General features: G+C 31.8%; 3 protein-coding genes across 4 annotated transcripts in view; 1 reads left to right on the forward strand and 2 right to left on the reverse strand.

The window, feature by feature from the left end:
- Nucleotides 1-985: 985 nt before the first annotated feature.
- LOC114875747 (tetratricopeptide repeat protein 39C-like) lies at nt 986-11,156 on the reverse strand. Of its 2 annotated transcripts, XM_029186383.2 has the most exons (10): nt 10,117-11,156; nt 8,966-9,103; nt 8,349-8,550; nt 7,180-7,384; nt 5,258-5,458; nt 4,510-4,678; nt 4,022-4,220; nt 3,695-3,946; nt 2,508-2,716; nt 986-2,150 (listed from the first exon to the last, which is right to left on the reverse strand). In XM_029186383.2, the coding sequence occupies exons 1-10, from the start codon at nt 10,270-10,272 to the stop codon at nt 2,037-2,039; spliced, it is 1,845 nt and encodes a 614-aa protein (XP_029042216.1). In that variant the 5' UTR covers nt 10,273-11,156; the 3' UTR covers nt 986-2,036. The 2 variants fall into 2 exon arrangements, with proteins under 2 accessions (XP_029042216.1, XP_029042217.1); XM_029186384.2 differs by lacking the exon at nt 8,966-9,103.
- Nucleotides 11,157-11,309: 153 nt separating this feature from the next.
- Nucleotides 11,310-13,216, reverse strand: LOC114875748 (soluble calcium-activated nucleotidase 1). Its single transcript, XM_029186386.2, has 4 exons — nt 12,485-13,216; nt 12,194-12,397; nt 11,961-12,118; nt 11,310-11,877 (listed from the first exon to the last, which is right to left on the reverse strand). Exons 1-4 carry the CDS (start codon nt 13,107-13,109, stop codon nt 11,665-11,667), a joined length of 1,200 nt encoding a protein of 399 aa, XP_029042219.2. The 5' UTR covers nt 13,110-13,216; the 3' UTR covers nt 11,310-11,664.
- The window catches only part of LOC114879405 (protein rhomboid), a 500,898-nt gene continuing 498,614 nt past the window's right edge, over nt 13,205-15,488 (forward strand). Inside the window, exon 1 of the mRNA XM_046286803.1 lies at nt 13,205-13,284. The gene's annotated coding sequence lies outside the window, so the exon portion shown is untranslated. The remainder of the gene's footprint in view (nt 13,285-15,488) is intronic.

Raw genomic sequence — 15,488 nt, forward strand, 5'->3', positions numbered from 1 at the left:
TATTAATTATTATAATAGTTAAATACAAATTTATTCATATATTAATATTTATAAATGAATAGAGAAATATTTCTAGCATTAGGTTCATTATTTCAGTCACAGATTCATTTACAATTTTTGTTCAATTAACCAAAAAAATAACGTACCCAACAACGATGTGATCACACAAAATACAAATGGTTTGATGAGTTTACAGTACCAAGGAGATTGGCGAGAGGAATTTAATACAGCAGCTGGACAGATTCCTCCATTTGCGCAGCAATACGTGTTTCGAACGCTCATCGGATCTTCCTCATAATCACAGGTTTTATCTCTTGAAGAACCTGAACAACTACTATAAAGCTTGTTGCTTTGAAAGTTTGTCAAAATTTCTTCGATTTATATAGCGACTAACTTCTGTTTAACAAATTTTAATGCAAATTTCAAGTCATTGCTGTCGTTAACTAAAAATCTTAATTATTGAATAGCGGAGCCTGGATCAGTCGTGTTCCAAACTTACAAAACATATACATATAAGGATACCAAGCTAAAATTAAATATATAATTTTTAAGCGAAAGTGTTTCATACATTGGGAAAATAATTTTTAAAGGAACGGTGAAATTTAGAAAATGAAAATAATATGAAATACAAAATTAAATTAAAATTGAGCCTCTCCTCATGGTCCGTCGTTCGAGGGTTAAACGTTTACTGTGTATTATTTTTAATTTAAATAAGTTTTAGCCTATTTTAATCATTTTTCTTACATCCATTGCACCCATGCTTTAATTGCTTCGACTTTCTTTTTAATTCTAACATGAAAAGATATCATAGAAATATTAACACTAGAACTACCAAATCAGTCAAAATTGGTTTCAAGTTTCTTATTTTAAATTATAAATTTCAAAAATCGAAATAAAGAATGAATGTATACATTGAATTATATTACATCCTTTATCTATTTAATTTTCAACATTATTTTAAACTTAAAAATAAGTGTGCATCAGACGTCGGTAGTTCTAGTGTTAAAAAGATGAAACATAATCTTCTTGATAACATAAAAAATATTTTGTAATAGTAGTTTGTTGAACGTACGATAGAAAATAGTTTTATGACTTTCTTTTAATCAGTTTATTGTAAATGCTTGAAAAATCGTGCGGATGAACATTCTGTACGTACAACAGGATGAACAAATATATATGTATGTATGTACATTATATGTAACAATAGGATTATTTTTTGTATTGATATAGTTTAACCGAACTGATTTGGTACGACTGTAAAGTTTCTAACATTAATGTGGTCCAGGCATGCATACGAAAGTGTCCCGTCCGGGCATCCAAGAGCGCCGGAGCTTGTTACGGAGCTCTACTATGGGTTTTCTCACTTGGTACTTGACAAAATTTTATCGCTGGAAAGGTACAGATTTGGTTCATTTAAAAAATCGATCATGAATGTGATTGAGCAATGTAATATCTTGTAGGAGAAGGGAGAAAAAGGTGTTATTTTGTCTCAGGATCGTCTGTCAGACTCGTTTAGTGGAGCTGACAACAGACGATCCTTGCCCCTGACACCTATCATACCGCAATTCGGAGCTTCTATATATTTGAACTGCATGCCGGGCGACCGCTTGCGAGAGCACTGTCACCGCCGTCATCTCTCGTCGCCATCTAGCGGTCCCCGGCCCGAACTAAAGGCGTCCGGGAAGACGGAACCCTCTCCCCACCACTAAACGCCTACAATCTCGAGAAACATATCAGTGGGGAGCAACTTGTACCCGTAACAAGATCCTCGGTGCATGCCTGGTGTAGACGGAAAAAACGAACACCGTTGGTACGATTTTTTATAGACTAAAAAACTACTTAGAAATATTGAATTTTATGGCTTTGCAATTAAATTAATGATGCACAGAAACTTGTTTAGTAACATCGTATGTATAGACGGAATATCATAGGACAAAGTGTAGTTGCGTTAAGGATCCGATACCTAAAAAATATAGTATTTTCAAATCTACAGATATATTACATAACAGTTGTATAGACCATATTCTTATTCGTCGTCAGTTAAAATTCCTCAGGGTGGTATGTATTCGTACATTCAATCGGCCTTCAAAGTCGTAATCTCTGTATTGGGTTTGAGCTTTTAAAAGAACCATTTTTCCTTCTTCGATATTCTGAAACAAAACGTAGATCAATTTAATACTGATTAATTTTATATAACACTATATATAAAGACTTTGCTCCCTTGGTCACTTAAGCTGGCCCAATTTTCGCTTATTTTATTTATAAAGAAATAAATATACACTAATCAGTAAACAGTGAAGCCTGGAATCATGGCCAACACTTACAAAACATATACCAGGATATTAACCTAAAGTTAAATGTAAAATTTAGACAATAAAAATAATATGGAATATCAAATTAGATTAAAATTAGGACTCTCTCCGTGGTCCGCCATCCCAGAGTTAAACCAGCAATAAATATAAAAAAAAAAATTAACACAAGTGATGTATTGTCTATTTATTACTCACATTAATAATGCAAAGTGCAGTACCAAGTTCATAAAGCGCAAAGGCGCTGACATGTTGATCGTATGCATCATTGGACGGATTACGACGTTTTATACAATTTCGGTAGCTTTCAATCGACGCTTGGATATCACCGAGATAAGAATAGGCCGCTCCTTCAATTAAATCAGCTAGTCCAACCATTGGTTCATCCGCACGGTTACCTTTACATTCTAATAACAGAGTCATAATAAAAATCATTGTTTATTTGATTATTATTAACATTTTACACATAAACAGGATGTTTTATGCAATTGGAACAAGTCATAATTTATTTCTGACTGCAATTAGAATGAATTTTTCAAAGAGAGATAAGTACATTTTGAACATTACAGTGAAAGTTGGGTAACTAGTCGAAAATCAGTGCCGAAACCAGGCAGTTATGAAGCGAAGGTGTCTTTTCGGTTCTTACAATTGGAAACAGCTCGAGTCCAGTGTTTGAATGTTGAGGGATTTAGAAAAGAGCAGAGAGCGAAAGAGAATGAGGTCTGAGAATCAAAAGAACGAAGACAATACTAATTAAACAATAAAACTTTTTTATTTTTTATTTTTGCTAAATGAAGCTTTGACCAATGTGAGGTTCTTCAAATTAAAATAAGACCAAATACAATATAATTTGAAGCATATTTGCTTCAACGAGTGTTTTTCTTTCATCCATTTAATCCCCAAATGTGATCTGAAGTTTTTTCCATTTTTAAGGTAATAAGTAAATATAATTCAAATTATATCGTGTTTGGTCTTGATTTAATCGGAAGAATCTCACAATTACATTAGTAAAAGTATCATTAAGAAAAAATCAAAAACCAAAAAGTGTTGTTATTAAAAGATATGATCTCTTCTAATAAACATTTAATTTTAAGACCAGATAAACCAGCTAATTTATAATGTAACTTGATTTTGCAGTATCTGATTGTTCTAACGAATTGTTTCAAAATTCTCAAACGATACGATTTGGCAACTACGCCTTCTCACTTTTTATTTATTATTCTGGATAATGACGTTGGACGTCACATTGTCAAATGTCCAGTTTATGCCCATTTCTTTACAACGACGCTTAGATCCATTCGAAGTGGGCCTTGAAGGAGTCTGTGCCCTTAATAAGTTTTATAAATAAAAATAAAACAAAAAACGAAAAGTATAACTTGTACTACCTAGAACAATTCCTCGTAACGACTCTGCAGAACAGGACGGCATCGCGTTCCACAAATAAAGTAACTCGTACACGAGCAATCTGTAGTACAAAACTGCGTAAGGTTGTCCAGTTTCTTGATTCAAAAGCTTAGGCGTTCGACGCGTAACGAACAAACCAAGTTGCGTCTCCTTATTCATTCGATTATTCGAATTAAGTATCTTTCGATAAGAGGCCGCCACAATGTCGAATTTACCAATCGCTCCGCAACAAACTAAATAGAGAAAAAGATTTTTGAATATACATGACGATAAAGGAAAAATAGGGAAGAGAAAATAAAATACCTTACCAGTTGCTAAGTAAGCGTAAAAGCTTACTGACCACCTAGATTGCTGGCGTAATTGCGTTAAAGATCGGTAAGCTTCTTCGTAACTCAATCGAATTAGGTAACACCAAGCTACCTCGTGCAAGCATAACAGTTTTATTTCCCTCTGACTGGAAATTTCAACAGCCTTTGCATACGCTTGAAGAGCATCATTTACATTTGACTGTGGGACAAAATTAATTAATTTGATAAAATTAAAATTCTTTGAAGAATTTGATAAAATATAACAATGAGATATATTTATAAACGAAACTGTCTGGGTAACAATAATTTTATTATTAGTTCAAATATAAATAAAATATTTTTGTTCTATTTAAAAATTGATGTCTATTGTTATTTTAAGATATCTGTTTTAAGATATTTTTTAGGATTATTAAAAATAACTGATGAACTTATTTTATAATCTTTCATCTGTCATGAAATTATTTCTGAAAATAACAAAGTATTTTTACCTCGAGTCTCTGTATCCGGCCAGCGAAAAAGAGGAACAGCGCGGAATTATTGAACTCTGATTGACATTCTGTAATTAACTGCTTTGCAGCATTCACACCAGCTCGAAGATTGCTTCCATCAAGGGCGAAAAAAGGGCGGGCGATTGTGTGATACCAAAGTAAAGATAAGCTACAAGGTATAAAAATAATAATAATATCTTAAAATACAACTTGTCTCAAAAAGGCTATACACCACAAAAGCTATCTATTGTCCATACCAAAACTGCTAAATACTGAAGAGTTGTTAATTATTTTGTAATTTGCAACTTTGTTTTCAAAAATTGAAACGTATTTGAAATGTATTTGTATATCTGCATGTGTTCTTTTCTGTAAGTGCATCTTGAACCATGTGATCAGCTGATCGTTCAGTTGTATAAAATGGCGCCGAAGTAGGTTGTCCCACTTCCAATCTTTAATCGCTTATATTTCAGAAATGAAACTTTTGATTGCAAAATGGTAACTGTAGGCTTGTATTGGCATAAGGAATTAGAATTTTTCACGGTGTGCAATCTTTTTGAAACGTGATGTACATACATATACAGGGTGTTAAAAAATACCCTGAAGACCTCTACATCGCTGGATAGATCACGAAAAATGCTACAGAACTTTTCGCCTCGATTTTTCGTGATCTATTCAACGGTGTAGAGGTCATCAGGGTATTTTTTAACACTTTGTATTTTATAAATAATAAAATCCCCCAAAAACTTACGTGGCAAGTGGAGCACGCATATCCTCACTCAATCGTGCATACATTAAAGCAGTGAGTCCTGCTTCTCTATCACCTTCGAAGCCCAAAAAGTGAATTACTTTTATAAGCGAGGGTGGCAATAAACTGACACACAACTGATAAATCCCATATCCAAAGCTAACTGCTGACATCAATCTGGTGACCTCGCTAGGTTCAACAAAACTGTAAAACATATTATTTTTCACTTTTATTAACCTTCCACAGTGAAATAGTAATTTATGTTTAATAAACACATTTTATTTTGTGATTAAATATCAAAACGCACAAGCATTACAGTAGACCACCGTATAATGTAATATTTCTTATTTAGATATTTCATAAAATTTACTTAAATGTTTTCCATTGTTTAAAACATTTATTGAATATAGAATATTAGTATATGTTGCAATAAAGCTATTTGATTGAAGTAAAACATATCTCTTGGATTATACTGAGCTCTACTGTATTTTGTTTTTGGATTAGTGTACCATTATCATCAAATTTCAATAATACGAATATAATAAACATTGTTATTTATAACATTTTCTTCCTCAGAAACAATGCAAGTGACAATATAATTTTTGAAACTAGAAAAAGAAAACGTGTAGAGGGAACAGGATCGCCGAGGTAGCCTAATTACAAAGGGGCAATCAAAATTTTAATAACAAAAGTTAATGAAAAACAAATACTGCATTAAATATATAAATCTTAATATTATCAATCGTCAATGAAATTATGAATCAGTAATCTGTATTTTATATGGATACAGTTATATTAAAAAAAGGATAAAGCTTCTGAAATCTCAGAAGTAATGCGCTTAAGATGATCTTCACCTTTACAGCCTAATTACTCTCCTGAAATTCCATAGTTTCCTTTTGAAATATTTTCTACATGGTTACAAATAACAAAATTTTTAAAAACACCCTGTATACATTTCCTCTTCTCTTTTCTAGAAGATTCCTTAATATAAATCTAATATAAAAACTGTTTTCCTGTATTATTCTTACTTCCCAAGTAACTTAATTGTAAAAAATGTATATTTTCTGCATTTAACCTTTTATGTGGTAATTATAAAATACATTATAAATAAAAAATGTATTTTTCTTTTTAACTCCTGGAACATCATGTGGACGACCGGTCGCCCACGATGTTCAGCAAATATCTTTAATTATTAAAAAGGAAAAAGGTGTTCTTAGGTTAAACTTTAAAATGACACAGGGGAAAAGTAAAACGAAAGAGTTATAAATATAGCATAATCGCAATTTTTTATAATTTAGAATTAGAATTTAATTTTTTGGTCTTTGAGGTTGCTATCGAGCTCCGTTGGGTCTGCACCCTTATACATTTAGATTAGCCCCTTTTCAAAAATTGGACCTTCACCATTTAAAAATTCCAAAATTTCAAAATTTTAAACTTTTTGCTTCCCAGAATTCCAAAATTTCAAACTTTCAAAATTAAAAAATTCTGAGATTCTAAAATTCTAAAACTTAAAAATATCAGAATTTCAGATTTAAAAAATTTCAGAGTTCCAAAATTCCAAAATTCATAAATTTCAGACTTTCTAAATTCCAAAATTCAATAATTTCAGACCTTCTAAATTACAAAATTCCAAATCCTAACAATTTCAAAATTAAAAAATTCCAGCTTTTCAGCGTTCTAAAATTTCTAAATTTCTAAAAGACCTAGCCCACCCCGAAAGAAGGTCTAAGTTATGCCAATGCCTAGCTCCGAAGCTACTTACTGTCCATGCCTAACTTAGCAAGTATTACAAACCAATACCTAAAAATCTTCAACCTTAATTATTTCACAAGCACAAGTATTTCTCTCGACGATCCTGAGAGGGGGAAAAACAAGGATTCAATAATAAGGAGTGAGAAATGTTTGTAAGAAGAAACAACAATTACGGTGTCTGTTGTTCGGACGTGATGCCAGTGAGCGAGAAGAACATTGATAGAGAGCTTCGCAGACCTGAGGGGGGCGAGACTGGTGTTGGATGGTTTGCTGAACCATTGCAAGAAGGTATAGACCATTCCGAGGAACCTGGACTTTGTAGACTTTGAAGGGAATAAGAGGAGCCATTGCACGGAGTACTGCACCTCGTATTGAATCCTAATGAAATTGAAAGTTACGAAAATTGTTTCACTTAGAATTTTAACAAGATTTTTATCAACAAAGTACTCCATTATATAATTATGTGAAAAAATAGTTGTTACAAATAATTAGCTCGAAGGAACATATTAACCCTTGAGCAACGGAGTCTAGGTCAATTGTGACTCAAATTCACAAAATGTATACAGGATGTTCGAAAACAGGTGGGAGATTTTTTAAGGGGTGATTCTAGGGATCAAAATAAGACGAAAATCAAGAATTACGAAATAGCATTTGCGGCTTTGTTTTCTAGTAATTAACGTTTAAAGATTCGAGTAAAAAGTGCTTGAAACCTGCAACCTGCCCAGCACCGACGACTGAACGTCAGGTCAGTAGGGAAGACTATCTGTCTTTCTAATTTGTTGATATAATCTTTCTGTAACATTTGTTTACCAAATTATTTATTATTTACATATAATTCTTGTTTAATATTACCATCTCTATTAAAATTATTTACATATAATTCTTGTTTAATATTATCATCTCTATTAAAATAATAATAATAATAATTACGTGGGTACAGTCATAACCAAGAAGAGAGAGCCGAATGCTGCAGTACCGAGAAACAATAGCACGAGGTACTAAGTTTCTACTACATATTCAATGATTCTTGGTTATGACTGTACCAACCCCTGCTGACCTGACGTTCAGTCGTCGGTGTTGGGCAGGTTGCAGGTTTTAGGCGCTTTTTACTCGAATTTTTAAACGTTAATTACTGGAAAACAAAGCCGCAAACGCTATTTCGTCATTCTTGATTTTCGTCTTATTTTGATCCCTAGAATCAGCCCTTAAAAAATCTTCCACCTGTTGTCGAACACCCTGTATATTCAATCCCATTAATTCTTAATAATCGATCAACAATTATATTGTGATATCGGTCACCAATGACTCCCATGGCAGTCAATGTATTAAGACAATTACATACCCGATGGACTGGTACCAAAGGTACGCTGATAAAGTTGTAAAATTTGTGTGTACGCGTGTTGATAAACTTGCCAAGCTTTACGTAACATCCAGCCACCGCGTACGTAACCAGTGAGTTCTTGTTGTAGTAATGTTAATATTGCAGCACAGACCTGGGAGTCTGCTAAAACTATTTGTCTTTCCAATTTGTTGATATAATCTTTCTGTAACATTTGTTTTTCAAATTATTTATTATTTACATATGATTTTTGTTTAATATTAGGCCGCCATCCGCTTCGTGGCTGACATACTGGAGCGAAGCGATTAATTTGCAATAAAAGTGACTTTAACCGAGTTAGGACACAATATAGCAATTAAAAGTAGCGTTTAATAAACTCGCGCGATAGCGTAATTCCGATTTCTCGGTTTCTATCACCATTCCTCAAGCACATCACCGATCTCTGATTTTATTCTATATAAACACTTACAGTGACCATTGTGATCGGCTTGTAAAGAATGGTCAAAATTGATAATCTAGTTTTTGAGTTAAAAAGTTACAAAAAAATTCCTATCAGTCGTTTAATAGCGGAGCTTCACTATAATTATCATCTCTATTAAAATAATAATAGTAATAATTACGTTAGTTTCTTCCGTTCTAAAGACCTTGCTCTTCATGGATTTTAACCATCCTATATCACTCGCACATTCTCTCTCCATATCTTTCAACAATATCATGGCCTGCTGAAGTTTATCATTCTCAAATGTCATTAATGCATTCTGAAAATTCATTTAGGAATTATTCGTACCTGTTTTTATTTTCCAATTATACAGAGTACGGCAAAATTAGTAGTGCAGGGATAAAAATGGTAATGGCTCGTGCAAACATAACTCGAAATTGTTGGATAAATCTTTTTCATTAAAAATTTCAATTTTGTGAACAGGAATTTTTAGTAATTAACATTTCCAACAATTTCTTTATGACTTAACTTTAAGTAAATAATTAAAAGGAATATCATTTCTTTATATTTTTGTAGCGGATAACTTTTTCCCACGAGTTCAAAGTTAAAATTACAAATTTTTAATTTAAAAATATTAACGAAGAAAATTAGAAGTCTCTGAAATAAAATTTTAGCAGCTTGGAAAATATTTTGTACTAATTTGTGGACTGAAAATATTTATACAAGATATTTTAATACGTATATCACTGACTGTATTTAATATTTAATTATAAAAAATGCTCAGATCTATATAAATTTCAAGAATTAAAAGAGCGGGATCATCTTAAAATGAAGCTAAGTATTATCCAACACAATAAATAATACTGTAAGTTTTCATTATAATTTTGTACTTTATTAATAATTACGTAAGCTGATACAACTACACATAGAAGGATATTAGTAATCAATTAATAATGTGTTAATTACTATGCAATACAAAAAATTAAATTATTTGTTTCGATTATTTACAACACTGGAAAATGAGATACAAATATCCATGTAAATTTTATTTAAAAAAAATATGTGTATGTTCAATAAAATTTCAATTGTTTTTTTTTAACAAAGTTATAAAGAAAAAATACTTCTTAAATAGATTAATCTAATAATTATTTTATTAAAGGATCATTAAACGTTTATTAAAAGTTTATTAGATAGTAATTTTTACTTATTTTCGCAGTCTGTTCTTTGAAACTTGTGTAAAATGGTTGCCTTAAAACTTTTTTTAAATTAAAAATTTTTCATTACGAATATTTTATTATACTAGAACATAATTTTAATACACGTTTTACGTACCATAAACAGGACAAAGCAGCGACCTGCTTTCACGTGAAAGCTATGAGGGTGTCCAGTAAATAGGGCTTCAGCCTCTTCAACTTTATTATTCAAAAGAAGAGAAATTCCCGTTCTAGCAATATTCCACTCTTTCATATCTTCTGTCTTTTTAGCCATGATTCTTCAGGGTGATTGAAACGTTTAAGAATTAACTGAATTTCAAGAGTAATGCGATATTTTCAACGGGATAGTCACGTGCACAGGAAAAAATCATGTCACCGGGTGTTATAAAATAACAAGATTAAGATCAGTTTCTTAAATCAAACGAATCGATGGTAAATTTAATTTTTCTTTCTTATGAAATAAAATTCAATGATTAGAAATAGCATCGAAGCGTGTAATTGGTAAATATGCGTCACGGGTTTGCCAGACGTGCTGCCATATCAGTATGAATAAGTATGTAAAATATTCTCGCAATAACATCTTCATCCATTTCTTCGTTTTACTGCTCAACAGAGAAGAAATGTCAAACTCAAAATATAATTGAATACTTCCTTAAAAAACTAGAATTTTTCACAGTTAGAACACTGTATTAATTTTAACGTGTAACTTGGGCCACTTTCGATGAATTATCAATATTGTACATTGTTAGAGGAATTATATTATTTGTATATATTATACAATGAAGCTTTTCCATGTTCAGAAAAAAATTAATCTGTACTACATAACACACAGCACAATTAATTTTTTCAATATTTATTTCATATTTCTGATTCTCAAGATTTTAGTTGCATCTTTTATGTAATGAATCCTTTCTGTTCCTTTTATTATTTTATGAGTAATATCATTAAATATGTAAATCTTTTTTCCAGCCTTTTTCACGTTTTGCAGACTGTTACAACTACACGACACCACTATTTTAAGAAAATTTCATTAAAAAGATATTTGTAACTATTTGAAAAATATTCGAACATGACATTTATCAAACAGAGCTTTTTATCTACAGTGCCACGAGTTGACTAAATTCTCTTAACAGAGCGCAATGCTGCTGCCACCATCGCCGAGTTTTCATATATAGATGTTATTGATTTTAGTCTATATAACGACGACCCTGAAAGAGCGTTATGATATTAGGAGCAGGTTTCTCTGAAAGCACTTTCTGATTAACATATTTAACAGAAAAGAAGTAGAGCTAACAATAAGTTTAAACACTGTTCTGATGCAAATAGTATAATGAACAATATACAAAATAATACCATAAAACTTCTGTTATATAGCTTCTGTACAATACTGTCTTTACCTGCGATTATTCCTTTATTTTATATACTTATAATCAATGATAAACTTTGAAAAGCATTTACATGTTAATATATATATGTGGGGATACCTTTTCTGAAAGCACAGTCAGCATATTTGCGTTTTAACAAGAATAATACTGACGGTTTAAAAACAACCTATGTAAAATAATTTACATAGTCTTATTTAAAATCTCTTAACAATATAGATTTATAAAATCTGTACATTTATTTACATCTGTATAATTTAATAGTATTATCCCTAAAAGGAATGTCATATAAATTCTAAGCCCTCAAATTTCTTATCCATCACCTTCGCTTCAGGCATTATTATGTTCCCTTCAATAGTAAATGCCATAATGTATGTGGCAGTTTGTCCCTGATATTCTTCAGTTTTAAGAGCTACAATGATTGAATCTTCGGAGCCCGGTAAAAACTTGAAACTTGAGAATCCTCTAATTGGAATTAAATTACCAATTTTAGTAACCTGAAGAAGAGATTTTATTAAAGTTTGTTATATTTCAATTTAATAAAGTGCAATAAAATACAATAAAATAAGTAAATCAGAACCTTAATGTCTACAAAATTTTCATCCGCAGTTAGTAATATGTTACAACTCATTGTTTCATCTTTAGTTTCATTGTAACGTTCGTGAGAACATCTTCTTGGTAAAAAAAACCACCTTTTATGTATATCACTCCAGGCTCCTGATTCGTGTATCATATAACCTGTAAGAAATGATTAATTAACATTTAGGTAAAATTTGTGTATATAAAATCACAATTTATAAAATGATAATACACCTGGATATTCAATGTTAATTGCTTGCCGTAATCTTTTATAATTTGAAATCCAATTCAAGGACTCAATTTCACCATGGGAAGATACTACTTTTATCCAGAGAGGATTATTGTGCTCGAACTCTCCCGAAGGAGTAGTCCATTCTTTGCCCATACTGCCAACGTATAAATGTTCATCTTTAACAGTTGCCCATTCAGATTTAAATCCTAAAAATAATTCCATAAGTTTGATATGAATCTATTTTTATATTGAAAAATAAAAAATTTTATATTGGAAGAAAATGTGACATTTACCTTTAGTATTTTTGCCATTACCATCCATTAGTATGACCCATGGGTAAGCTTCTTCTCCTTCTATAAAATATATAACTCCTGTACGGTCATCGAAAGACAATAACCGTCCATCAAATGTGACTAATTCAGATAATTCCATTCCACGCCCTTTCATAGTTAAAGATGATGTTAACATTTGATTTCTGTCATCCCAAAGGATAGTAATGAAATTTGTGTTAGGGTCCCAAAAGAGACTTCCAGTTTTCATAATGCTGTGCCATATGTTCTTTTTATCTAAACTTTTGGAGTTATGGTCAAGATCACTTACTATTGCTATTCTATAGGTAATACCCTTTAAAGTTTTAAATGGAGTTGACAAAGGGTACGTTTTATTGTATTTATAATATCGACATTGTGTTAAAAACGGATTCGATGGTGAGGAGCGTACTACTCCACGTAACAAGGGGAATCCAAGTAAAAATAGAGGCACAGTTAATAGTAAGAAAATTAAAGCTAAATACTGACTTTGAATGCGAAAAGTACTATTGGCAACTCTGTAGACGTGAGGAGCACGTAGTGCTTGTCTCCAGTCACGTAAATATGACATAGTTTCTATACTTTTGTTCTGCATTCGAGTTCGTATCATATCATGTTATACGAAAAAGTTAGCTTTGAACTTATATGTTTCAAGTTGACAACTAAGAACTTAACCTAACATAACCCCATTTCTTTCTCCGTCATAATCGTCGACGGTGAAAGGGAAATGCAGACAACTGGATACATCTGCGCCATCTGAAACAAACTAACAAATTTAAATACCGGTAATTATAAAACCATAAAATATTCATACAATATATTAAACTTTCACCATTTTTATTTAATTCAAGTTGGTGAACAGAAAATTTTATAATGTATTAAATATTTATAAAAAATAGAGTATTACATATAAGACAATATTAAATGAGTAAAATAAATATTGAAATTAAAATTAAAATTCATAACACGTGTTTTGATCAAATTAAACAAATTTTATTTTACATCGATTAACTTGGACGTTCATCAATGATGAATATGTAAGCGTGTTATAATAATTAAATAAGCAGCTCGATACCACTGTTATTATTATAATACAAGTTATATCTTTTTAAGTTTCTAATTATAATCAATCTTTGTATTGAATCTTCTAAAATCTTGTGTTTATCGAATGAAAAAATTCAAAAACTTTATTATAAAATTATAATTAACATACTTTACGTTTAAGATTACAGAACTGTAAGCGTAAAGTAATTGTGGAAGAAATAACAGTCAAGCTTGTTATTTATTTGACATCGCAATTGAACATAAACTACAATTGTTTAGAACATTCTTGTATTGGAACGGTATTGGTCTGTATCGTGTCAATAACGATGCAAGCATCCATTGCATATTCTTGGACGTTGGGGTTGAACGAACGAGTCTGGGGTGAAACGAATTGAGGGGGTGGAAAAGGGGGATGGAAAGGGGAGTCTGTGAGGGTGGTAAAGTACTCGTCAGTCGTGTGACGCATTTCCCGTCGTCAACATCGGTTATATTGCCAATACGTTAAACAGCGACCGCATTTCGAGTCTCCACGTGTTTCTCGCGTGTGTCTTGTGTGATCTGATTGTTATTGGTCAGCGTAGTCCGCGGCAACCTGTATTATCGATCGAACGTATTTTGCGCACGTTGCTGCAGTTACTCGCGGCATTGTTACTGCTGTCTCGCGTACAGCAATTTCCTTTCCGCGTGGACGTAACGTTGTGTGTTCATTCGGTCCGATATTTAATCCATTTCGCGTGACGCAGTTGTATCTCCTCTAGATAGACAATAACAATAATATTTCCACTTTGTTTTCATCTGCAAACCCGCAGACCAACTTGCCGTCCAACCGCCATGTTTAATTTCAAATTCCACGTCTCGCGCATTAACCTGAAAGACAAGTGTGTGCGTGTGCCGATTTGTTGACATAAAAACGTCAAACACGTCTTCCATGAAACGTATAGTGCGATATTTTTTGCAATTTTGTGTATTAAATGAATTACAATATAGTACAAGTTGGAAATCGTTCCATAATTTTCGTGATCTTCAATCAATTTTCAAACTGTTTTATCGATGTTACAAGTTCGCGATTGACCGTCAATGTGGCGCCAAAACAGGAGAATACTATGTTATAAAAACGGATATATTCAAAAGACGATGACTATTTAACGTCAAGTTCAGTGTTTACAATAAAATAGTTACTACGATATTTGTGATACAGTTTTTACGTCGGATTCTATTAAAACGTGTTTATTACGAACCACGGGTTTCGTGCCGATTATGGTGTTATGGTTAACAGTTTCATTTGACATTTTTTCTTTCCCGTTTGTGAATATTCATCCATGGTACATTACTTCAAGATTGTTGTATTCCCGTTGTAAAAGGTAAGCATCTTTACTATTTCTATTTTTAGAGAGATGTATGAATAAAAAAATGATGAAGCAAAATTATAATTTATGCATATTATATAATATACATTGCCTATATTACAATTTATATATGTTTAAATAATGAAAATGAAAGTATTCAATAAAACTAACTTAACAATCAATGAATTTATGTAAGCATGAGTATTCTAATAGAAATATCAAATCATCTGATACAAATAACTCATTCCCTTTTATAAGAAGGTTTCAAAGTTTCTCGCGATGAGGAGGTTAGAACATTACCAACAGCTTAAAACTTTGTTGACGAGTTAGCCCATATTCATTATTATAATTCAAGATATATACTGTTCTTCGCTCACAAGAAGTCCTACGAAAATAACGCAATCTGATTGGTCGAAGCGGTCACATCAACTAATTAGACTCGTGTAAAATTTGGAAAATGGTCGATGTGAGAATAGTATCCCCTCTTACCTATGTGCAGTCGCGTGAGACTTCTTGTGATCGGAAAACAGTACATATACATAAACAATATATAGAATATTTGTAATACGGTAGACTTACTGCTTTAGGTTGTATGATAA

The sequence above is a fragment of the Osmia bicornis genome, chromosome 8, assembly GCF_907164935.1.
Source record: "Osmia bicornis bicornis chromosome 8, iOsmBic2.1, whole genome shotgun sequence".
Taxonomy (NCBI): Eukaryota; Metazoa; Arthropoda; class Insecta; order Hymenoptera; family Megachilidae; genus Osmia; species Osmia bicornis.